This window comes from Rhagoletis pomonella, unplaced genomic scaffold (genome assembly GCF_013731165.1).
Source record: "Rhagoletis pomonella isolate Grant_MI unplaced genomic scaffold, Rhpom_1.0 Rhpom_scaffold_00003, whole genome shotgun sequence".
Classification (NCBI taxonomy): domain Eukaryota; kingdom Metazoa; phylum Arthropoda; class Insecta; order Diptera; family Tephritidae; genus Rhagoletis; species Rhagoletis pomonella.
Genome location: NW_023458557.1, coordinates 86574958 through 86601423, shown reverse-complemented (window position 1 = coordinate 86601423; position 26466 = coordinate 86574958). Strand labels below are relative to the sequence as shown.

General features: G+C 37.4%; 1 protein-coding gene across 2 annotated transcripts; it reads left to right on the top strand.

Moving 5' to 3' along the window:
- Positions 1–585: 585 nt before the first annotated feature.
- LOC118735714 lies at positions 586–24791 on the top strand. 2 transcript variants are annotated; one of them, XM_036465634.1, is made up of 11 exons: positions 586–772; positions 7879–8709; positions 12669–12776; positions 16901–16988; positions 17506–17972; positions 18092–18719; positions 20733–21243; positions 21693–21884; positions 23628–23781; positions 23972–24197; positions 24305–24791. In XM_036465634.1, the coding sequence occupies exons 2-11, from the start codon at positions 8014–8016 to the stop codon at positions 24571–24573; spliced, it is 3339 nt and encodes a 1112-aa protein (XP_036321527.1). In that variant the 5' UTR covers positions 586–772; positions 7879–8013; the 3' UTR covers positions 24574–24791. The 2 variants fall into 2 exon arrangements, with proteins under 2 accessions (XP_036321527.1, XP_036321528.1); XM_036465635.1 differs by having other exon boundaries at positions 24279–24367.
- The last annotated feature ends 1675 nt before the right edge of the window (positions 24792–26466 follow it).

Genomic DNA, 26466 nt, shown 5'->3' with positions numbered 1-26466 from the left:
AACTTACAAATATATGTATGTATGCAGGTATTCCTGGAAGGACACCAGGGTTGGTAAGATGCAAGCATTCTGACCTCATGCCTTAGGAAATCTGCCCCAGGCAGAAGTTCAAAGTAAAAACCACAGCTCGAGAAAACCTATTAGACGTAGAATCACATTCGCTATGATTGTTTGGCCAGACGAAGATTAAAAAAGTTCAGTTGAGAATAAGATTTTCGTCTATCAAGAATATTTTAGCATTTGTTAGCGCTACTTGAAGTATTGCAGGAATTGAGGGCTAGGAACCCTCCTTAGGAATTCGAAATATTTCCCAAGTCGCAGTGCAGTTTTTTTTTTTTAGATATTTACAAAGAGAAGATTTGAAAAAAAAATATCATATTCTCCGAACGCTTGTGTTGACTTCAGTCTACGACGCCAATGGTGACTGCTTACCTCCTCTTTAAAATAAAACCACGAAATATACTACCGCCTGGCAATGCCTGCCGGATTGATAGAACAACAAATGCGCATGTCCTGAAAGCGTTTGCTATTACCGCCACTGAGCAACAGCGAGGACGACTTTGACAGTTGGCTTGTAGCCTATGAATGAAAACAGGTGCAAAGGCCAACCATAAACGAAAATTCCAAATAGACAGAGCACAAGGAAACAAAACGCGGAAGTGAAAAGTGAAATTTTAAAAGTGCTCATAATTTGAAAATTTTATACAAAAAAGTAGTAAAATCAAAATTAAACCAACGACAAAAGCATAAATGGAAGTTCAGTGAATTGAAAGTGTGTGTAGTTAGTATTTTTGGCGAAAGTAAAGCAGTGAAAACTCTGCCAGAATAAGTGCCTGCTGCAAGGACACGCAGCTGCACCGAAGCTAATTGAAGACAGTGAAGTTAAATAAACGAATTCTAGTCTCTTAAGCAATTCAAAAGCATTGCTCACCGCAACGAAATGCAGGAAATCAGCTTAATTAGCGCTTTATATTTATATAATACACTCAAATCAGTGCATTTTTCATTCACATTTGGCGCACGCCTATTGATTTTTCCCAAAAGACTTCGACAGGCAAAGCGAAATCTATGCTGATTCACAAACAGCGCATAGCCTTTGGCGCGACGCTCTCGCACAGCTGTGCCGCTCTCTTTTGCTTGCTCTCCAAGGACTAAATAGGCGGCATGGCGGCGCGGCATTTTGCTATTCAAAACAAAGCCGACCCGCCTACCAACCACTTCCATCCTCTTGTTGGCCTGATCAGCCTTTCTCAGCAGGCAGGCGACAACAGTTGACTTTGACACTTTATTGTTATGAGTGGTTGTTGTTGTTGGTGGCTCCCTTCCTTTACTTGTTGACTTGACGCTGTTGCTGTTGTTTGTGTTGTTGGTTTGACGTTTGTAATTGCAGCGAAGCAACACGATATTTTTGTTTACACCTGTAGTTTTTCAATCATTTTAATTTTTTTCGTAGCGCCTTAGACGATTTTATCTACATGCGTCCTTTTTTTTTGGGTGGGCGTCCTTTTTAAGCCCTGCGAAAGAACTTTTCCTCTATTTGCCTACAAAGTTGCTATGTCGGCACTTTTTATTTACATGAATCGTGCATTATTTTGTTTGTTTTTTTTCGCACCGTGGATACTTGACACTTTTCTGCTGGCGTTTGAAATGGCAACAGTTGGTTTTGTTGATTGCGTTGGTAGGTAAGGCGGTTTGTCACTGTGGAGTGGCGCGTTGTGGGGGCAGTTAAGTTTAGGGTGAATGGCATGCAATTATTTCGATACTTAAATGCGGCTATTGTTTATGATTTGCTATGGTTACTTAGTATGCGTATATGTATGGGTAAGTTGGTAATTGCTTTCGGGGTAAACAGCTTAAGTTCTTCAGCATTCCGGAAATTATTTGTCATTCCAGTAGAGCAAGGTTGGCTGATTACTTTGTTTCTATTTAGTATGGTAAGCTAACTAAGCGACGCCTGTGGAAGTTTCAATTATCTAATAAGCTGCTGATTGTTCGATGTCGGCGTCCGGCGTTATCACCCAGAATATTATCAAACCTTCACTGCAAGGAGTCTAGTCTTCTCCCCTACGAAATATTTAGCAACCATTTTTACCATCCGCACGAAAGAGATTATATTACAGCTGGGAATTCACGTTGACGGCGTATCAGTTGCGCCACGGCGTCTGTAGATGTTTATTGTAGGAACCTGCTGACGGCGACTTAATCCCACGGTACTCAAAAGCACAGCGAATCAAATCGATGCGTTCATTAGCGCCCCCAAAAGCTAGCATTAGCGGCAACAATCGTCACTGTAGAATGGAAACCTAATCACCTCGATAGAAGTCTATCTAAGCCTCTGTCCTACTTTGAGTCCGGCAGCCGGTTGCAAAGCAACTCCACATCGAGCCGACAATGTCAACTTTACCCTCATTTGGGTGTTAAACCACAACCACCACCTGCCGCATGAGCAGGTTAAAGCATGCTCTAAGGACTCCTACTCAACGTGATACCAGATTTAAATCTCCGGTCAGACCTTGTGGCCGAAGTCACAACCAGTTGAGTTACCATACCACTCTGGAGTGGTGACACACGCAAAGCCCTCCTTGTTAGTCGCTGTCTAACGCGTGGAGACACTACCGAAGTCGTACCGTCCATCCGTTCATTTTATCCCCATGCTGTCGAGATTCCCCACATCCGTGTCCAACGGGCATTCACAGAGCACGTTTGTAATTGAATCTTCGGTTTTCGCTTCACACTCACACCTCTCGGAATCGTGGAGGTTCCTTTTATGAACGAATGCATTAAGAAATCCGTGCCAATTTATGAGACAAATTCCGAAGTCCGGATTCAATTTCACAAACCCAACACTCGGAAGGAACCGGTATGTGTGTCCTGCCACATAACGAAGATTCTGTCCTCCAGAAACTGGTATAGCCCCTCTCCCTGTCACCGTTCGAAATTCACTCCGTCAAGGGTGGAATGCCCATAACCCCTTCTCTACCAGAAGATCATAGTTGAGCTGAGGAAGCGCCCACATCAGTCCCTGACTTCGTGTGTCGAAATAGTGTGACATACCGGTAGTCAAGCAGCAATAATGTTCTTTGGCGTGACAGAACTTTCTGGCGGGCCATAACCGATATAGCTGTCAAGTACCAAATAGCGGGGCTAAAACTGGTACAAGCCACGTATAGGTCTCGATGGTAGGAACAGCAGCTGAGGATGCAGCGTACCTGTCCAACAACACCGACCAGGCGCTGTTTTCGGTGCATCAGGTGGGGATAAAAGTTCATGCGTATAACCAGGTTCGGCCTCAAATCACACACCGAAGACTGACCTCGTTAACACGAACCACTGGTGTACTTCCCCAAGGACAGTTTCCCCTTAAGTAGCATTGACACCGTCTTGCTCGCCGAAATGTCCACTCCCATAGGACATATTTGCTGACACTCCCCAGTGCCATCGGTGGATATAAGAAAGCAAAAATATAGTCTGACAGCCAAACGGCTCTGTTAGCAATAGCATCACCAAATCCCAGCTAGCCCAGAAGTGTAAAACGGAATTATGCCCAGTGGCTGCGTCAATAATCGTCTCTGTTGTCTAGGCTTCAGGCCATAGGAGCATTGAAGGCAATGAGAAGGCCGATGAATTGGCGAAGACAGACGTCTACTTGGAAGAATCCGAGGCTTTTTCACTGGGATGCCCCTTTTGGAGTCATTCAAAGTGAAATTAGTTTGCATTTTCTTGAACTAGCAAGGAGAAGGTGGTTCGACATATGGACTTGCAAAATAGCTAGAGAACACTTAACAGCTAAATAGACCAATGTCAGAATTATTTAGAATTGTAGCAACCATTATGGAGCCCTGGTCCATAGGCAAACATGCAGAAAGAATGGGGCTCTCATATAATAGAGCTTTCCGCAGCTGTTAAATGGAGGGTAGCGAGTTAAGCGTTCAGCATCTCTTTTGTGAATGCCCGGGTCTAGCGGCTATTAGGCATAAAGCACTAGGTAGTCACATACAAACAAAACTAGCAGATATATCAGGATATAATATAGGTGACATCGGCAAATTCATCAGGGAATGAAGATGGTTTGACTCTCATGAAAGTGCATCAAAATGCTGAAAACGCGTTAATTGGATCATCGATGAAGCACTGCAACCAACCAACCCCGTATCACACTCTCAATATTCAACCATTTATACTACGCCCGTTCCTAAAACCATTCGACATGCCTATTAGACGTGCTACCTCGCGTTTTCTTCCGAAGTCTCTCATCCATGACCCGATCCAGCACATTTCCAAATACCGGAAGCGGGCTAAAACCCCGGTGAGATCCAGTAACGCTGCTAATCTAGTCCGGTGACTTCAAGAGAGACCAGTTGTAACTATGGACGACCCGAAAACTATTGCGCACATACTCACTTACTTTAAATACTTCGCTTGCAGCATTCGGGGCAGAACCAAAGAAACGTAGTTGGCAACACACCTACAAGGCAATTGCCGGATGGTTCCAAACTATATTAAGCACCTGTGTGTTCATCGGGAGTGAATACGACGCAGTGAATGAAGTTCGAGAATAGCCACCACCACGGACAACCACAGATTGATTACTTGTCTCGCCGTAACATAACCTTCATATTTAGTAAGGCCCAGTTGCTCCCAGAAAAGAAGCACAACATCATACAAACAGCTCCTCGTCGGTTGCTACGTGAGCGCCTAAATAGGAATTTGCTTAAATCTACCCAAACGCGTAGTAAGGCATCTCTGTGAACTGAAGGGCGAGCTCCAGAACAATGTACTTCTACCACAGGGCGCGACACGGTATAGACTGGCAACCAACGAAATTTACCAGGACACCATTACTGACTTCACACACTCCCGTCCCGTTAATATAGTCATAACGGAGTTCAATCCCTACCAATTATATAGGAAGAGCTCCAGCTAAAAAACAGAGAACGGCATTACTCTGGTACGATTACCATCTAAATACGTAAGCTGGATAAACATTTACCTACCAAGACTAGACCTCAACGAACCTAACGTGTTATTGTCTAGCATGTGATGGTTTCTTACATGACAACAAACTTCATCGTTATATGCCCATTCAACCCAACTCAACGAATATCTTCCTCCATTTAGTCTCAACTCAGCGAAACAGCATTAGCTGAGCTTTGTGCGTTTCACTATGTACATATATAGCTTGTACAGTTCTTTATTCTATATTCTTCGGAGGTCTGCGCATAGCTCCCGTTATGCATACACATGTCAGTCTTTGCAGCTTAGCGAGCAATTGTCTTACCGTAGCCAGAGTGGTTGTTGAAACCCCGCTCCACAAGTTATTATTGGCTGTATTATGATGCTGTATAGCCATCTAAGGATCTTAGGGCTACATGACCAGGACTTTCCCGATAGACGCTTGCACACCTTTAAAGCTTTCGTGGACTTGGATGCGGTCGCATCCACAAAAAGTACTGCACTTCGCTCACGATGTTGGCCACGAGCTCATCCCAGATAATGTTCCTGATGCCCGGTAGGGCTCTCTTTCCTGGCAAACGGAACGATGGCGGTTTTGGCACACCATTCCTTTTTTAATCGTAAGCCCATTTGAACAATGTCGCAAAGGGTGTTCTCAAGCTTCTCCCTCTGGCAATGATTACTATGTCGTCCGCATAGCCTTGTCAGCGGATCCCATTACCAGAGAGAAGCTAAAGGAGTTCAACCACTACTAGGCTTCACAGAAGCGGGGATATCACCCCCTCCCTCAAGGACAGCCCTTTTTTGTTTGTAGTTGTACCACTCTGTTCCCTACGTCGTTCTATCCAGTGCCCTGCGCACCCCAAATTGAGACGTATTGTCAAACGCTCGCTCTAGATCGAGAAAACCACGGATAACTATTTCTCCACAATCAAAGGCCTCCGGACTTTCAGTTGTCAGTTGCTACAGGGCAATGTCCGCGGACCTTTGAGCTCTGTATGCATGCTGACTGGGGTGCAGGGGTGTTACCTTCAGAATGTTAGATCTAATATAGTTGTCCACTATCTTCTCCATTGCTTTCAAAACAAAGGAGGTTAGACTTATTGGTCTGAACGACGTCGCTAGCGAATAATCTCTTTTACCACCATTCGGGATAAAGATTACTCGGGCCCTTTGCCACAACTGCGGAATGTAAGCTTCCGCAAGGCGGCTTCTCATTATGTCCACCAGTTGCGGTATTAGTTCGCACCACCCTGTTGCAGTATGACTGGCCGGACACCATCCACCCCTGGGGCTTTAAATCGCTCAACTGAGCCCAGCGCCCACCCGACTGAATTTTCGGTGAATATACTTCTGGCAAGTTTCCAATCAGATGGGCACGGCCTGGTCCGCCCGACCTCCAGCTCCAGTTCTATGGGTGTGACCTCCGGGAAGTGTGCCTCAAGCAGAGTGGTAACCCTCTCTTCTGTACTTCTAGTGTAGGTGACGTCACTGCATTTTAGCGCAAGTTCCGTTTCCATCGTTCCTCTGGCTAGAACTTTGTGTAGCCTCGCAGCTGCTGGGGTATACGAGACACCTTCACAGAAGGTTCTAAAACTATCTCTATTCACCTTCCTAATCTCCTTTTAGTAGATCGTTAGTTTAGTTGCATACTCATACCAGCTTCCCGTACGCTTGGCCTTATTGAAGAGTTTACGCACCTCTTTCCGGAGTGCTGAGAGCTCCCTTGACCACCACTTGGTTTTGGTCGGTCTTTTTGGCTTGGTCTCAGGTCAGCTGTAGTTAAAGGCGTCGGTCGTTATGTTCGTTAGTCTGTTAACCTTATGTTCTAGCGAAATAAAGCCATCTATTTTATGTACCCTCTATAAATTATCCCAGATACTTTTGATCCGTTCAATGGTAGTGCTTTATACTTTGCGAATCGCCAAGTCCAGCAAACAACTCATTGCTACGAGAGTTTTGGGGATGCTAATTTATATATTGAGCCGCTTACTCAAGACAGGCGCCCATGTACAGACGTCCCTGGGACGCTAGCATATTCCCAGCTAAAGTTCTGGATATATGTAGGATACTAAATAATAGCGTTACCATAAAAGATAGGGCAGTGATTTACTCGGATAAGCAGGCAGCACTGTCTAGCCATCATCTAATGAAACCCAGTCTAAGCTTGTCATGGGATTCAAAATGGTTTCTAGCCATGGGAAGGTAGAAGGCTACTAGAGAGTGGACAAATTAGCCAGGGCGGGAACCTGTGTGGAGGGATCTGTAGCGTGCACTTGCAATTTTTGCAACAGGCTAAGAAAAGATGGTCAGAGATCCAGACTTATAAGATAGCATGCGAAATTTAGTCTCACTGTAGAAGGAAAAGAACAGTGGATCTGCTAAGTAGGCCAAGTTTAGAGGTGTTTAGAATTGTAGCAACTATCTCCGGTCATTGGCTGTCAGGAAAGTGTGCTTAGAGAATAGGACCTCCTTACAAAACGAAAATGCCACAGCTGCTGCTTGGATAGCAGCGATTAAACATTATCCCATTTCCTGTGCTAATAGCCAGGCCAGAGTTCCTTAAGACACAGAGAAATATGTAGACAATGGCTAGAAAGATCGGAAGAGTAAATTAAAAGTCCGAGTTGAAATTTGCGTTGAACATTTTGCTGGTTAGAGTTAGAGAGGCCCACAGTTGAAGTGAAGTGAAATTTTCGAAAATACTGAACGTTTTAAATGATCCAGCTTGGACTTTACGGACTTTTTGTGAAGTTGCACTGTGAAACAGCAAAAAAAAAAATATCGGGAATTCGTAACTAAACCTCGTATATGCCCGGGTATTGGACTTTTTGATGGCATACCAAAATATAACACTATGTATTTAGTAAAAGTATACTATATATAATTGTTTTTCCAGCATTTTTCATTATTTTGGTATCTTAGGCAACAAATTTGGAATCGTGTAACACAAAGTGCAACCAACATTCAATCTAAAAATAATAATTGAAGTGCATCAAACAAAAGAAAAAAGAACGTGTTCTTTCCATCTCATAAAGTGGCAAACAATATAAGGAAAATATGCCCTTCAAATGGAGCCCCCCACAACGTAAGCGAACACTTACCAAGGGGGGCTCCAACACCTCACTCTCCCCCACAAGTTCAACGCTACTAACGTCTAGTAGTGCCGCCACAATGGATATCTCGGCTTCCGTTACTCCAACAAAGGCCACCGGATCCAGTAACATCCCACAGAATCTCGACTATAAATCTTTTCAACTACAAAAACAGCAAACAGAAAAACATCAACATCAACACACCTCAGCACCAATGAAATTGAGCAGCGCAAAAAATTCATTTAAACGTTCAGCTACACACGAAAGCACGCACTCTTCAATGCAATCGCTTTACTCAACAAATTCAACGAATGCACTGCTAACAAGTCGCGCTGTCGATGACGATGATGATAATGATAATGATGGTGTTTATGGACTTTACCATAAATATGGCCACCAACATCAGCATCACCACCACCACCATCATGGACTACATACGCATGCACATGTAGTCGGTCGAAGTTGTGGCGGCGGTGGTGGTGGTGGTGGTGTAGGTGTAGGTGTAGGTGGAAGTGATGGTGGCGGTGGCAGCAGATTAAGTGGCGCATCTTCGAAACGTAGCGGCAAGAAACCGAACTGGGGTTCACGTGAACGTGCGGGCATGAGTTTCCTCATTGTCATTGCATTCTTTGCCATCTTCGGATTGATCGTGCTGATGGAGGTGAGTAAATTTGTGAATAAAGAAAATATATCTACATACATATCGTCGGCTGAGAGGAAGATTTCTCTATCTCGTTTTCGAACGCCCTACCTCAGAAACATTTTCAAGGACGCCCTATCTCATAATCTCAGAATTTGGTTTAAGACTCCCTATTTCAACTTAATATATATTGAAAATATATATGAATTTTGCCTAAGCCTATATTTCCATCTGTGAGATGTATCCGCAAGGCTTTGACAAAATGGTTCACCAAGTGCGCGTAATCTTTTTCTCCTTAATGCTGGGCAATGATTTACTTTCTTATGACTTGACTTATTATAATTTCAGTATCTTCCGAATAGAATTTGAGACACTCCAAAAAGCCTGTTGGACATTGCGCTATATTGCTATATACATACACATGTTAGTATTGTGAGTAGGGCGCTCTAAAACCGGCTTGACAGAAAACTGTAAAAAATAAGCTTCCATCTTCATTATGCATGTTTTCGCGATGGGACCAGTAGGGCGAGAGATTTGTAAAGTCTCAGGTTGGCGTTTAATCTGTTTAACTGCAGTTCCGCTGGCAGCTGATGTTAACTCCCGAGAGTTACTTGGGTGTGTTGATGAAATATGAGCGGGGATGTTTAAGACTGCGAATACAGGGCAGCTGAGAAGAAAATTCCAAAAATCTGCATCAATAGGGATCCGAAATTATAAGCCTTACCGAATCGGTTCCTAACAGTGCCAGTGCCAGCCAGAAGGTTCTCTCTTCTATCGAACGCGATCGAATGACGTTAGAAGCGCTTTGCAGCTTTGGATATCCGTGTTTAGGACTAGCATTCGCTGAGCTGACTATAAGTCCACTTGTCCGGAAGCAGTCCACAGTTTGCCAAAGGCGCTCCTATGCTAATCCTTGCAAGATCCGAAAGATGCAGTACCTAGCCAATTCATCAGGCAATCACTTTCCTGAACACCACTGTGCTCTAGCAGTTATCCGAGTCGATCGAGAGACCGTCGTTTTACAACCAGTTTCCAGCATACCATGAGCAGTCGTATAGCCTTGATTACCGCTTTGCTCTCAGACTACGTGTTTACCCTTCTAAGTAATTAGTTTAACACTGCCAAGTAGTCACTTGACAGTCTCCTTTGTAGTTACTAGGAAATACATACGTTGCATTAATACGCCTGCCTAAACAGAGAGTTCCTAACAGAACACACCATTCACCAGCTCGTGCCATCCATCTTCGAACTTCTGCTTCGAAGCTGCAACTCTCCTTTAGAGGGCGATTTTTTCGGCAGCATAAAACAACGGAAAATTTTTACCTGTTCCTCAATATTTGACTAACATAAAAGCTTTATGCCAACGATCTTCCAGAACTTGGTCTTTTCATAATTATTAACAAGGATAGCAAGATTAATATTAGCTAGCAGACCAATTGGTTACCAAGTTTAAGTATGCCTACATAGTAGAATAAAACAGAATACCCAGTAGCTTTCCTATGACTGTGCAGAGAACGCAACCTTCGGAGTACCTCTTCTACTCATCCTACGCTGGAGGAACGCATTGCCGCACACCGCTGCAAGAGTTCTGTTGCGGACCATGTCTAACTATGTGGCTTTCGACTCCGATCTTAGTTATGGCTTTTACTATCGCCTCGGGTATCAACTGCGAAGTTTTTGTTCTTCGCTCTTCACATAAAACAAAGATGAATTTTAGTCTTAATTCTACCTATAAGGCCCGTTCGGAGCTCTCAAGAAAGGCAAAAACTCCATATAAAATGGCGTACAAGAAATGGCTAAGAAACTTTCTTGAGTCGAATTTCCTTAAGGCAGTATGCAGATTTTAAGGAATTTGCTACGCTTTATACTACGGTTTTCTAAAGTTTTTTGTAAAAAAAGAGCACAAGACAACCCAGGTTTGCAACAGAAATATATGCCCGATCCATTATTTCTTGAGGAAAGAGTGAGGCCACAGGCTGTGAAGTATCAAAAATGTCCAAATTCCCTGGACACACACACACGAAATGATGGCAATTTTTTCTTAACCGTTTTCTTGAGAGCTGCATACAGGGCAATAGGAGTGAAATGTGAAAGTTTGTGAGTGAATTAATGAGTGATTTAATGAGTGAATGAGTGTGTGAGTATGTTTGTTTCTCTTTCCCGCTAATTGGCTATAAACCTGCATTGACATATTGCGCGATGTAGAGAACAAAGGTGGCGCCTATCCCGTACCGCTATTCCGCTCTCAGTAAATTTTACAGAATCGCTGTTTGTGTGACACTTGAAACTTTTTTACGTTTTTCTTGCAAAATTTCTTCTTATTCTTGCATTCTCGCCCGCATTTTGCTATTTATCTCTCGCAATTGCACCAGTGTGACGTCACATAAAAATTATTGTCCAAAATCCTTTTTGTTGGGCGCAATCTTGTATTCTATAATTCTTGCACATATAGAATATTTCTTGAAGAGAATTGTCACAAGTTAACAAGTTATTTTAATATGTGTACCGAACGAGAAAGGTGTATTTCGAAAATATTTTTGAAAAGAGTAGCCATCTGTACAGAAATTCAAAATCAATTTAATTAAGAATTTAAATGAAATACTCAAGAGGTTTAAGAAGGCTTTATTACGAAAACATTTTTTGAAGAAAATTGTCTCCTGCTCAAAAAGTTAAAATCAAATTAATTAGTAAGTTTAATGTAGCCTATTAAGCGAGAGGTTTAAGAACGCTTTATTTCGGAAATATTTTTGAAGAGGGTTGCCACCTGCTCAAAAAGTTAAAACCTATTTAATTAATAAGTTTATTGAAACCTTTTAACACATCCATATATATGCTTAAGTATCAATCGAAAAAAAAAGTTTATTAATTTTTATTTTTTGAGAGGGTTGCCATCTGTTTGGAAATTTAAAAACAATTTAATTAACAAGTTACATGAAGTACTTAAATATGGGTGTCAAACGCGAGAATATCAAGAAAAAATGTATTTCGAAAATATTCTTTAAAGGGTTGTCGGCTGCTCAAAAAGTTAAAATCAATTTAATTAGTACATTTTTTGAATAGAGTTGTCGCCTACTCAAAAAGTGAAAATCAATTTAATTTCTCTATTTATATTTTTGAGTAATTCAGTAGTACAAAATCAATTTCCGTAATTTAAAATCACTTTAATGGACACGGTTATAGAGGTATATATGGTTTTTAAGATGGGTTTCAAACGAGAAAGGTTTAAGTAAGCTTTATTTCGAAAACATTTTTAAAAACGTGTCTTAGTATGGGCATCAAACGATAAAGTTTTAAAAACTTCCATTATGAAAATAGTTTTGAATGGGACTGCCACCTGTTTTGGTATTCTAAATCAATTTACTAGTTGACAATTTAAAGGAGATAAGAATTTTAAAATGGGTTGAAACGAGAGAGGTTTAAGCAAGCTTTGTTTCAAAAATATTTTTAACATTTTTTTTTTTTTTTTTTGGAGAGAGTTGCTATTTACCTGTTTTTAAAATTCAAATTTAACTTAGTTAATTAGTTATAAATATAATGTCGAGGTATCTTACTTTCGTATTTATACCAAACTATTTGGAAAGCATTTTATAAGAGAGTTGCCACATTGCCGCTGGCAAAGTTAGTAATTTCATACAAAAAAAAATAATTAATTCAAATTTCATTGAAAGCGTGTAAGTCTCACACAACTTTATCAGTAAAATGCGTTGGCCAGAAATTATATCGTAATATTAGTTTAACGGCTACGGTCTTATCTTCCATTACTTAAGTCATATGTCATTTTCATTTCTGATATTTTTATTTAATTATGACTTTATACAGCATTAGCGCGCTCCGCCTTTGGCCAAAAAAAACAGCATAAAACAACATTACATTTTAATTGTAAAATAATGCTGCAATTTTTTTCTACTTTCTCGCTACATCATACACACGCCCATCCTTCTCTCCCGGTTACTGGCGCCGCTTTTTTATTGCTGCAAAAGCTGTTCATGATCGACGACCGTTCGCCCACAGGGATGATGGCAGTACGCCATGGCAATAACTATGGCTCACGTTCGAGTGATTCAATGCCGGATTATGATAATGTGAAGGTAAGTTTTTGCTGCATATTTTTGTTGCTGTGGTTAAACGAAAACAAATATCTATGTATGTAGTAGATTTTAAAAAGACCAGCAGATGGAAAAGGGCCAATATTAGAAATACAATCTGGCATAAGCAAATGCGGCACAAACAGTGCGAGTGTAGGAGTAACCAGCATGCATGAATATAGGAATATATACGTTTGTATATGGGTCAATCCATGTCAAATCAACCAATGTTTAGAATCGACCACTTTTGATTTAGGCTAAATTTTTACATAGATCACTTCTTTCTGATCTTAAAATATGCAATAGTTTTCAAGAAGTAGCTTTTTTTAAGATATGCAATTTTAACTTAAAAAAAAAATATTTTTCCAAATTCTAAATAAAGTTATGTTAAACAGTTTTTCATGACAATTCTGGCTAAGATAGTAAAGTCTTTCGTAAGACAAATGAAAGACAGATGGCAAGATAGTGCGAAACACTTTTGTTTTAGAAAGAAAGCTCTCTCGTGGTCAAAAGCTATTTTGAGAGAAAGCGCTTGTACATATGTGTCATTTAGCTCGCGTCGCTACAACAGTCGCAGAGGCTGCCGTTGGAGAGATCCGAGTACAAGTCTTCGAGCGGCGTATTTGTTCTTCCTTTTTTTAATGTATATTGTTTTCTTTTTTAATTTAATTTTCTTTTATTTTTTGGTTTTATTGCTTCCAAAAGAAAAAATATATATTTTTTAATTTCATTTAATTCTTAGAAACCTAATTTATTTGTTTTTCCTTTATAAATTTATTTTTTTTTCTATTTTAATTGATTTTTTTTTACTTTTTTGGATGATGTTTAATAGAAATTTTTCGGAACTCATTTTATTTTTTTGTTTTGAAATTAAAATTTGTTTCTTTTTTTAGTTTAATTTTCTTTTAATTTTTAGATTTTATTATTTTAAAAAGAATGATATATATTTTTCATTTTATTTAATTCTGAGAAACTTATTTGATTTTTTTTTTCTTCTTTAATGTAATTTTTTTTTTATTGATTTTTATTTAATTTATCGAGATTATTGTTTTAAGAAGGTATTTTTTTTATTTCGTTAAAATTTTAGGATCTAATTAAATTTTTTCTTTTGAAAAAATTTTTTTTTTTAATTGTCTTTTAATTTTTAGAATGTATTGTTTAATAACGAAAAATATATATTTTCCTTAATTTCATTTACTTTTCTTTTATTTTTTCTTTTAATTTGTTTTATTAATTGTTTTTTTTTCTAATTTAATTTGTTGTTCCTTTGTTAATTTCGTTTGCTCTTAATTTTTATATATAATGTATTTCATTTAATTGTAAGGCTCTTATTTTATTTGTTTGCCATTTTTAGTTTTATGTTCTTTTAATTTTTAGATATTGTTTGAAAAATAAAAATATTTTTTTAGCATCATTTTCTGCGTTGATTAAATTTTTTCCTTTTCTAATTTAGTTTTTACATTTTATTCTTTAAGAAAGAAAAAAAAATTTTATTCATTTAACTTTTAAAAACATTTTTGTTTTAATTTCATTTTATTTATTTATTTTTTATCTTATTTCCTCTCATTTATTAGTTGGTATTGTATTAAAAAGAAGAATGTATGTACTTTAATTTAACGCTCAGACCTGCTCGTTAGCAGATCTTTCAATTAGGATCTATTGAGATCAGTTAAAGGTATTGTATATAAAAAATAACTAGCGGAAATTTTTTACAAGTGCTGCAAATTTCTGTAATTCTCTCTATGTTTGAATTTTTTTTTCTATATTTACCTTTAAAACGAGACCAAAACGATTTTTGTAGCCATAGGTAATAGTTGTTGAGTTCTGTCCAAAATTCAGCCAAATTAAAAATTATCCATTCCCACCGTTAGTCGATTTGACATGGATTGACCCATTGGCATTTATATAAGTGTATAAGTGTGCATGTAAAAGGCTTTAAGTACGAACATTGCAGTCGAACAAAATTAAAATTCGCTGCAACAACAGCAAAAGTTAAGCCCGACAAAATTACAATGCAGCAAGTTCCATCCCTTTTTCGTTGGTAAAAAATAGAGTTGCGCAAAATGGAAAACAACAACTCTGCAAAAGAGCGGGTAAAGCGCCACAACGGCGTTAAAAATTATGCAAAGTCATAATTCAACAACAGTTGCAGACTTTCGCAATGCGTTTTAGTTGTTGCTTTTGTGATTTTGTAATTTTTTGTTTTTGTCTTTTGTTTTTATGCTTTACACCAGCTTCACCTGTTAGTTGAGATCTCTGCACTCCACTCGGTATCACCTCACCCGCGCGCCATGAACCCGTCTGACCTGTGCAGGTGAGGTAAAACTTTGGGTGGGTTTATGAGATTGGTTGTCTGTATGCCTATAGGTATTTATGTATACTTATAGCGGAATAGCAAAACTTTTTGTTGCTCACTTACATATTTTATATTTTCCTTTTTTTGGTTTTGCTTAACTTGGTCGTATTGTGCTTTCTACTGCTTCTCCTCTTCGTTTGAGGGTAAATGGTTTTGCATTTATTAATAAAAATTGCGAATGCCAAAATGTTGAGTTAAGTGAATGCATTTTACAAAAGCTGATTTCTTTTTAATTCATACTTTTTCTCCTTCTTTATTGGAAAGGCTTATTAACACATTTATGTATTTTTTTACTTAGGTGGGAAGGTGTGCTTCTTAAATATTTCCTGTACTTAATTCGCAGCAATGTGAACCGCTACAGCTTTTATTCAAATCAGTAATTAATGAATAATAAGTGAGCTTAGGCGGACGTAACATGTCAGTATAGTAAATATTTAGCGTTTTAGTTTATGTATGGATTTCTTCTTTCTATTTGTATACGGGTATCAAACGAGAGAGTTTTAATAGGGATTCTATTTAGAAAATACACAATTTTCTTCGGAAAATTTGTCATTTAAATTTTTAACAATCTGATAAATTTTCAAATTGATTGGTGAAACTGGGGATTAGTTACAGTCTTTTGAAAAAAGGTCTGGCAACACTGTATGTATGTCAAACGAAAGCGATTTGCATAAGCTTAATTTCTAAACTACCCATGCTGAGAGTGCTTTAAGAAAACTTTATTTACAAAATACTTTTGAACAGGGTTGTCACCAGCTTAAAAGTTCCAGTTTAATTTAATTTGAGGTTTAATAAAATAGTACAGTATCGGCGTCAGATGGGAGAACTTAAAAAACGCCTTTTCTATGAAATGTTTTGAAAGTCCAGTTTAACTTACATATGTATGTAAGTAGTTACTTAATTAGTTGAAATAATACGTGCAGCTATCTTACATATTTGTGGGCATAAAATCATTTTAAAAGTATTTTGTAAGAGACTTACCAGATTTCCAAAATTTATTTAAAACAAATATTTCCCACATTAATATGAAACGAAAACTATATTCATATATATTGTATAAGTGTTCGATTTGCAGCAGTAATATTTAGGGCCGTTTTCACCATCTCTGGTTAACGCTAATCCCCAGTTAAACATTGTTACCGACGTTATATACTGCCTATGGATATACTGAAAATAATAATTCCTATTAGTGATTTGCTTAGTTGATACTTTTTAGTATAGATCGATACTCGGTACCGAAATATTTAGGTTTCTAATAAAAACTCACAAAGGCCAAACATATGAAAAAGAAAACGGTTCAGGGGAGACTCGCTCATCAAAAGCCGAAAGTAAGGGGCCAATAGATCTTTTAATACTGATTCAAGTAAAAAATTTATTTATTAATTATTATATATTTAATTTATTTATTAATTTATGTATGTTGGTTCGTCGCCATAAGGCAGAGAAACTCTTATTTGTTTGATTTTTGTTCTACATGAATCAGACGATATTTATTATCTTTGTATGCCTGAAGGGCTTCTTCATCCGTCAAAGCATTTTTCTTGAACCCTGCATCTGCTAAGGTGAAAACTAACAAAATAATTTTTTTTTTTGCGATAATCACATAAAATAGCAATGAAATAATTTTTTCCTAAACTTAAAATAGATATAATGGCGAAGGGTTAATGTAAAGAATCGGTATCGGGTACCGAAAAGGAATTCTTGAGTACCGAGTATTGGGTACCGACAATTCAGCACATCACTAACTCCTATTAACATTATCTTTTTGCAGGATGACTATGATTTACTGGATGAAAGCCTTTTGAGTGATAGTAAATTAGGATTTGTACAGTTTCGTGATAACAAATTAAAAATTCAAGGTGAGTCAATAACTGAAAATTAAAAAAGTTATGTATGCATCTGACAAAACATACAAACATACGTACATGTATGCATCTGTGCTAGGAAACAAATAAAATACCGAGAAAAAATGTTGGCAATTATGTAAAGAAAAGAAAGGCGCCGCAAAAAAATCCTTTCTATAATTTGAAGGGCTCTTATTGTCAAGGCTGTGCCAAAGCACTGCATGTGTTCATTAAGTACTATGTATGTACATATGCATGTGTGTATGTGCAACTCTGTGTATGGATAGTCAAAATAATCCCATTGTGAAAACGGATATTGCGCATTTCGGTCACATTTCTAATTGCATCCGATGGCTAGCGGCTTAGAGAACGATGCATGTTCGCCGATAAAATTCAGCCTTTACTCAATTCACATGCACACACATACTTAGTATCCCAACAGCAGTCATCCCTTCAACAGTCCACACCCCACTACTCGTATTTGATTATTCAATTTACTTCTTCATTTATTCATTCATTCATGTGCACTCAGATGCCGATAGCGATGCAAACGGACGCGTGGCGGGTGTACTACTCAATTCCGGCAGTGCTTCCGCCATGCCACCACGTGGCGGTGCTGGCGCTAATGCTGTGGATAGCGGTGCACCGGGGCCAGCAGTTGTACGCGCGGGCGGCATGGGCACACCGCTTATACCCTGGGGCAAGATATTGCCCGCGAAAGTGGAGGAGACACTGCCACACTTTCCGATTGGCGTACAGCCAAACGATGGCGCTTGGCAGGTTGTCAACGGCACACGTTTCAAGTTCTTCGTCTTTTCGGCCTATTATGATCGACGTGATGGCGCGAAATTGGTGCGCGTCATAGGCGCAACCAAGACACGTACACCGGAGCGGGTGTGGTGTCGCTTTTGGTATCACACACAACAGCTGAAGCAGCAACAGCAACAGCAACAACATATGCCGAGTTATACGTCAGCAACTGTAATGGCGCGCGTAAAGGTCAGTTTTGCTTTGGTTTTACCACTCTCATTGGCGTCATTTTAGCTTTTCAAAAATGGCTTAATTTCCAATTCTTTAACACTCGTCCTCGCTCTTTCTCCTTGTCTTTTCTACTCCAGGTTATACGCGAAAATTGGAACCTCAAATACAGCGCCGTATTTGTGCTTTGTCCAGTGCGTCCCGCCGAGCTGGAAGTGCCGCATTATGTCAGCATTGTGGCACGTTTACGCGCCCCACCAGGTAATCTGCTGCTATTACGTAACACCGATTGGGACACAGACTTTGCACATCTCCGCACGCCACCATTGACAGCCAATATGAGCAGCCACTCGGCGCAAACTAATGCAACTACCACGCGACAGCAGTTGCTGAGGCAACACCAACACCAACAGCAGCAGCAGCAGCAGCACATTCGTGCTACAATGTCACCAGCGGGCGCACAATATTTGCCGTTCGGTTTGCCCACCGATGAGCAGATACCAGATAAAATCGCCGTCTGTGTGAAACCCTTCCATTTCAATTATGATCAGGCTCTGTACTTAATGGAGTTTCTCGAGTTTTACGCTCTAATGGGCGTTGCCCACTTCACATTCTACAATCACACTCTGGGACCGCATGCCACTTGTGTGTTGCAACACTACATCGACGGTGATATACCGAACACTTCGAACGCTTGGGATGTGGATTTGGCCGAGGTGATGGGGAAAGGTGTGTCGATAATGGGGCAGGATGCTGCTAAAGTCGATGGTAAGTTCATTTTGGCAGTTATGGTTGTTGTTATTGGGTTTAGAGTGCGCAAATAAAATAACAAAAAATGTTTTCGAATATTACAAAGCCGAATCTTGAAATAATAAATGTTGGTGGATGTTCAAGAAAAGAACTTCCTAGGCGAAGTTTCTATCACAAAAAATCTCTAAATGCAGAAACGTATGCAACAATAAAACTGAAAAGGTACTCTTTAAAGGGTTATTGATATTCTTCTGGAAGCATTGCATATTTTAAGCTACGGCTGTTAATCATTCAGATATTTGTCGTGATAGTATTTACCGTAGCAAAGGCGCAAAAACTTCATTTTAAGCGATCTAGTAACAACTGTCATTATTATGAGCTATTAGGTTGGGAACCACCGAGGTTGGAAATAAAACAAATTTTGCCTTAATTCCAAATGCTTATTTATGTATACTATTTTAGCGACGCACAGTGTACACGCAGCAAAAAGTCAGCTAAATATATTTATCTCAACACATGATTTGGTTACATTATTTGGTTAAATATAGTTACCAAATCATGTGAAATATTTTTAGCTGCCTTTATTCTGGGTGTACACATAACACAAAACAAACACTAAACATCATGAAAATAATGTCATTAGCAAGATAGCGATCATCAAACAAGTTTTACTGAAGCTCACGCAAAAATAAATTTTATACCTTTCATCAGTCACAAAACTTAAACTTGGTTTTAAATTTGTTTGCTTTTTTTTTTGTAAAATTCAATAGTGTAGTTGTATGTTATGCACTAAAGTGTTTTAATATGCGGTCTGGAAAAGTTAATTTCATTTAAATACTTCTTCAACAGGTAAAAAGTGAAAAAATTTTGAGAAATTCTGTACATTTCATAAATTGTAACTTAGAAATTCTATCAGATTCCACTGTAAGGTGTGTCATAACAAGTAATTTTTAGCAAAAAAAAACCGACTTCAACTCTCCTATAAAAAAAAAATATATATATATATATATCTCAGGATCCACTGATCATGATCTTAACCAGATTACTTAACCAGACCTCTGAGACACTACCTTTCCGATGCAGAATGAATTATCGAAATCGGTTGACGTGGTCCAAAGTTATGAGGTAAAATACATAAAAAAAAAATATATATATATTCCGACGAACTGATAACCTCCTCTTTTTTTTGGAAATCGATTAAAAATAGATGTCACAAAAGTGTAGATCATACAATTCGCCATACAAAACTGTTATAACACTTTTGTTCCTGGGAATTATCTACCATTTCGGAGATATAGCGATTCAAAATGCTGTGTTCTCCATAATACAGTGGAAATTATGCATATTATGGGGAGCACAGTGTTGCCAACTTTTGAGTTTCAAAAAGCACCAAAACTTGAAAAAAAGTGTTTTACCATACTCAAAGCACTAAGTTTTTTCGTATCAAAGGATACAAAAATATTTCGCTCATAACGATTGAATAGCCGCTACACCTTTATAATCTTTAAAGAAAAGTATTCAGCTAACTATTATGGTTGCATTTTAGTACATTTAAATTTGTAGATTCTTGTAAATTCAGTGCTGCCGCAGCTTTAAATATTTCACATTGTTTCATGTTTTAACTATCTATGAGAAATTTGAGTTCAGAAAAAAAACCACAAAAAAAGAGCACTAGACACTAAACCATTTTGTTTTTCTTTGCGTTTTAGTTTTCTAAACGCACTACATCTAGTGCTTAAAGCACCATGTTGGCAACTATGCTGCCAATAGATCCATCCGGTCTAACCAGCCTTCAGCTGCAAGGCACGCGCGCTATTTTAGATAACTTTTTTCAACTTTGAAATTTTTGCTATGAAATCGTTTAATAAACTCTTTTATGTATAATGTTGTGAGAAAAACAAATTACTTTTGAACTCAAATCTCCTTTTGCGCAGATAAATTACAATGCTTAATTACAACCTTAAAGTCCTCATTAAACTCAACCTCTTTTGCATTTGTTTACTTTGCATTTCTTAATTATAATCGATGCAGCTGTGCTTAGTGGTTACTACAATCTTAACAACAACAACAACAACAACAACAACATTAACAACAATAATAAGAACAACAACTATGGTAACAGCATCTACCACAAAATCAACAGTTTGAGTGGCAATCAGACTGCGGGCGCCACAGGTTCAATTTCCAGCATAAACACACAACATACAACAACAGCAACAACGTTTGAAAGTGAAGTAACCGGTGCATTGCAACCACCACCGCCGCCACCACCACCACCGCAGCTGCCACCAAAACCACCATTACCGCCGACATTGCCACCGGTGAAGCGTTACAAAAGTACACACTATGCTAAGCCAACGATTAACATCCTGCCATGGAATTTGCGTATGCGCTCACAAAAGGAAATACGCACAGAGGGTCTGTTTGCGGCACTCAACGATTGCCTCTACCGCACTATGCATCGCTACCGTTATTTAGCGATGGTGGATTTGGATGAATTCATTGTGCCACGCCACAACGATACGCTCAACGAATTAATTAAGTAAGTAACAGCGACTTGCACAAACAAACAGAGCGTAGGCTGGGCTGGACTGGGCTGAGCTGAGTTGTATTAAGGGCGGGCAGGCAGGTTTTACAAACTTGAAGTTGGAAGAAATGAAGGCTGTTTGTTGCGTACGAGGCAGCAGGCATAAGGCGGATGCAGTGTAGCGCAGTGCATTGCCTATGTGAGCTGCTCTTCCTACGGCACCGGTGCGCTACCTTCGCTGGCTCTAGCAGTAACCGCCTGATGCACATATGTACGTGCATACCTACAAATGGCCCAACTAATAACATTACAGTAATATCTGCACTAATTACTTCTATGTTCTATACCTGCCTTGCCGCTTAACCTCAACTCAAAATCGTTTGCTTATTTGCTTGTATTTTATGCTCATTTTGTATCATGTCATGTCTTGTCTTGTCTTATTTGCTTTTACCGCTGCTGTTTAGCTCGCTCAATCATCGCTTCCGTTATCGCAATCTTGGCGCTTACTCCTTTCAAAATGCTTTCTTCTATCTACAATTCCCCGATGATCCTCTGGTGACGCAAGTACACAATCAACCTTCACAGCAGCAACAACCGTACGCCCACAAAAACCCTACACTGCGCGCTTCCTTGGTGACACAACGAAAGACACGCAGGTGAGTACGTTTGTATGTGTGTAAGTGGATTACGTTTGTATGGTTGAAGGTAGCGACAATATTATTGAACATTAAGCGCATGGGTCGCGGTTAATTTAATATCGAAGACTTGGCAAGATGGCTGACAAACAATTGCATTTAGTGTTGGAAATTGTGGTTTCCGTGATGCCAGCAGTGGTTCGTGCCGAAATGAGCGGCCTGTTGATTGAGTGAGATAATGTCTAACTACTTAAAGTAAGTTTATTTGTCTGATAAGGAGAAGGTCGCGTCGCGCCTTCTGAAGAAAACGCTATCTCGTTTATTAAAAAAAAAAAACATAAATCTAAGTTCATCGATAGCTGCATTAAATGCTCGTTAGGTTTAAGAGTAGTAAAGTTCATGGAAATGCAGAGGTTGAAGGTTATATGCAAGTCAAATTTGTGTAGAAATTTTTGATATGAAGTACTTTATGAGAATGGGTGAAAATTTTGCCTCGGTTAAGACCGCTTCTTTTGGAAACGAACAACTAAAATTTGAGGGCATGCACCTGTATTGCCCGTAGTCTTAATGGCCCAAGCTGCCTTTGTCCGGCTGCTTTTATTTATTTTTTTAATTTAATTTGTTTTTTTTTTCGTTAGTTTCATATTGTTTTAATTTACTTAATGTTTAATTTAAGATTTTATTGTTTTAAAAAGAAAAACATATTTTTTTATTTCATTTAATTTTTAGGATCTTATTTTATTAATTTTTATATTATTTTTTCATTCCTTGAACTAAACTTTCTTTTAATTTTGTTATACAAATAAATTTTAATTTTTTTAATACTTAACTTTTTTTCTTTTTCCAATTTATTTTTTAGACTTTATGGATTTACGAAAAAAAAACGTTTTATCTTAATTTCATAAAATGTTTGAAAATATTTTTTATTTGTTTTTGCTTTATTTTGATATTTTTTTTTATCTATTTTTAATACAATTTTCTTTTATCTATTACTTTTCATCGTTTTAAAACGAGAAATATATATATATATAATCACTAGACACGAATAAAGGTGCGCTAGTGTTTTGAGGCGAAAAAGACGCGTAAAAAGTCTGACGAAAAAAGACGCTTAAGGAAAACTTCGGCGAAGAAAGGTGAGCAGCCTAGTTGACGGCGAAGAAAGACACGTAAACATGGATTTATACCTGGCCTAGAACTGTCACTTCGTCATCATACCCCATCTATTGTGCCCGCAAACATAGTTGACCCCGCAAAAATAAGTTTACGCGTCTTTCTTCGTTGAAGTTTTTTTATGCGTATTTTTTCGCGGACAACTTTTGAGCTCGCGCCTTTATTCGCGTCTAGTGACAATATGTTTTTTCAATTTAATTTAATTAAAAAAACTTATTGCTATAGGAGATCTTTCATTTACACTTCCGATATACAGCTTTCAAGATAGTTGCCAGAATTTCCCTGCTATATGCCAAATATAATGAAAGCAAGAAATAAGGCGTTTTCAGGGTGATCTACGAGCAAAAACAATTTTTTTCTCATTTCACCTTTTTAAAAATTGCTAATAGGTGCCATAGACGATGCGTCTGACTCGCCAGACATCTGTGTACGTGTTGACTCGCCTTCCGACTACATACAGTTGAGTCATTCAGACTCATGCCAGAGTCATGTCGGTGTAACTAACACATGTTTATTTTCACTAACACATCCAAACCGCCTCGCGATTCAGACGCCGCCTATAACTCTGCCGCATTTTTGTTTACTCATTTGCAGACGACTTAAACTTCATCCGCAAAAGCAACGTTCTAAATATATTTGTAAGCCTGAGTCGGTCATCGAAGCTGGCAATCATTTTGTGTGGGAATTTTCGCCAGCAAAGGGATCATTAAATGTACCACCAACTGATGGTATACTACAACATTATCGGGTAAGTGGGCACAAATCATTGAAGAAGGATAATTATTTTTTATTTGAAATTCATTGCAAAGCATTTGTGGCGTATCAAGCAGGCCCAAGACTTTCATTTTACCTTAGAGCCCCCATTAAATATTCACCAAAAATCCTCCAGAAAATAATACCTCTTTAGCACCCCTAACGAATATCTAATTTCTCCACAGGTCTGTGAATTCGGTGGCAATGATTGCATAAAGGCTCCCTCGGTGGTCGATCGAACAGCCACAAAGTATGTAAATCGCTTGGTCGAGCGCGTCGAACTTGTTTATAAACATTTGAGACAACGTTGCGATCTACCAGCGTTGCCAAATGAATCTACGCAAGAACAAAAACAACAGGAGCAGCAGCAACAACAACAGCAACAACGAAGACAGCAATCACAAAGTACAGGTGAGTTGTTGATGAAGGAAAACGTAAGCGAAAAAAAGTACATTTAATAAAACAAACCAAAATCAAAATAACTAATAACAGTAATGGCGTAAATAAAAAATCCACAGCAAATAAAAGCGATGATGAGCGCATAAAAACATTAGTGAACGTCAAATCGAAACGAGACAACGATCGTGAGAATAGCGGTAATACTAGAAACAGTGCAACGATGATAAATAAGGCGACGAATGCGCTAAATAACGGTAACAGCATCGATCCAACGGCAAGTCCGGCGCATGGTGAATACAAAGTAAAACGAAAGAAGCGTAAAGTGGTGGTGTTTGAGCAGGACGAAGAGGGGCTGCCGATAGCGCGCCTGGAGTATGTGGATACTTAAAAGGGGGTGGCGGAGCAGGAGTAGGGAGTTGGCAGTAGAAAGCAAAGTATTGCCAACGTATTGAATTTTACTGGAAGAGTTAAGAGTTGAGTTTGCATTTAGCTATATACATACATATAAACATATTGAAAAAGAGAATTCAAAGGCAAGCTAAAATTTGGGACATAAGTATTGCTTGATCTTTGAGTCTTTTAATATTTTCATTAAAAATATTTATATTTGAGACGCATTTGATATTTTGCATTTTTATGTAAGATTTTTGTTTAACTATATATTTTAGTTATAAAATAAACTTTTCTATAAATTTCTTAAACTTTTTCATTTTGATTTTTCTTTGTTTTATTTATTTCGTTCTTTTCTTGTTTTTGAAAGTGAATGTTAGTTTTATAAATTACAGTGCAAAGAAAAAAAATGTATACAATTTTTATTCATTTTTTTATTTCATTTTTTGTAAGTTGCCTGAAATGTTTATTTTTCAAAAACAAGGTCCTTCTTTTTCATAATATCATATATAGATGCAATTCCTTTATTTACAAAAAATCAAAATACATTTTTAAATTATATATAGATGCAAATTCTTTGTTTACAAAAAAACTAAAAAATTATTTAAACATTTTTTTTTTCTTTTTAGAGCAGTTTGTTAAAATTTTTTTTTATACATTTTTACAAAAAAAGCATCCCAAGCTCTTTTTATATTCCCAAAAAAATTTAAATAAAATACATTTTCGGTCTTGAATTAAATAAAACTCAAGTTTGAGTTTAATTGGATTGCCGGGCCTCGAGTTTATTAAAACATTTTTCATAACTTAAAATTCAAAGACCAGTAATGAAAAACAAACTATTTGTTTGTTTTGGAAGAACCGTTAGAATTTAATTAAATTTTCTCCAAAAAAAATGTATACTACATAATAATTTTTAAAATTTTCTGCTAAGGAAAATCCACATGATTTTTGACAATGTTTTCTAAAATCGAAAAATTAAAAAACCGAAACATTAAAAAAACAAATGCAATCAAAAACCATCTAATTTTTCTCTTACTAATATTATTATTTTTTATGTATTTTTATTTTTGGAAAAACCTACAAAATTAAAAAAAAAGATCTTTAAATATTTGGAAAACTTATTTATTTGTTATTGTTTTTGTTATTTTTCATACAATAATTTTGCTATAGCATTTAAACAATATGTTTTTTTTTTTTTTTTTAACTAAAGAACATTTCTGGCCGAGAAGCAATAAAGGATCAAATTGTCGAAAATATGTTCTTTATTAAAAAAAATTCAAGAAATAACATAATTTTCCTGTGTAATCTTGTTTTTCAAAACCTAGAAAAACTGAAATATGTTTTAGGCGTTTTTATTAATATATTTAATTAGAAATTTACTAGATAATTTTTTTTTTCATACATAATTTATCATTAAACACCGAAAAATAATAATTAAAAAAAAATAATCAATTTAAAAAGAAAATAATCTAAAAGAATTAAATTCTCAGAAAATGTTAAAAAAATTATGTGTTTATGTTTTAAATAAACTTCTCAACTATTAATATTTAGGCAGTAGCCTAAGAGCTAATGAAGTCTTTGTTTTATTGAATGACCAAATATTAATTATGTACCTACTTAAAAATTTTGATTATTGCTTCCATAGGGTGTGAAATTTTAATTATTTAATTATTAATAATTTTATCATATGTTTCCATACCCAACTTTTTCTTCTGAGACTTTTTTTGTTTTAAAATAAAAAAAATTCAAAATTTAGTTACGAAATTTTTGTCTCCAATTTCTTACTTAAATGCGTTATATATTGCCAATATTTTAAATATAAATACATTGACGAGAAATCATTATTTTCCTGTTTTCATATCAAACTCTTTTGAGAGTATTTTTTCAATGA

Excerpts from the sequence above, each read along its gene's own strand:
- LOC118735714 (XM_036465634.1), top strand. The coding sequence starts at position 8,014 with ATGCCCTTCAAATGGAGCCCCCCACAACGTAAGCGAACACTTACCAAG. Across the intron at positions 17,973-18,091 it reads CTGTAATGGCGCGCGTAAAG|GTTATACGCGAAAATTGGAA; the intron begins GTCAGTTTTGCT and ends TTTCTACTCCAG. Across the intron at positions 18,720-20,732 it reads GGATGCTGCTAAAGTCGATG|CTGTGCTTAGTGGTTACTAC; the intron begins GTAAGTTCATTT and ends TAATCGATGCAG.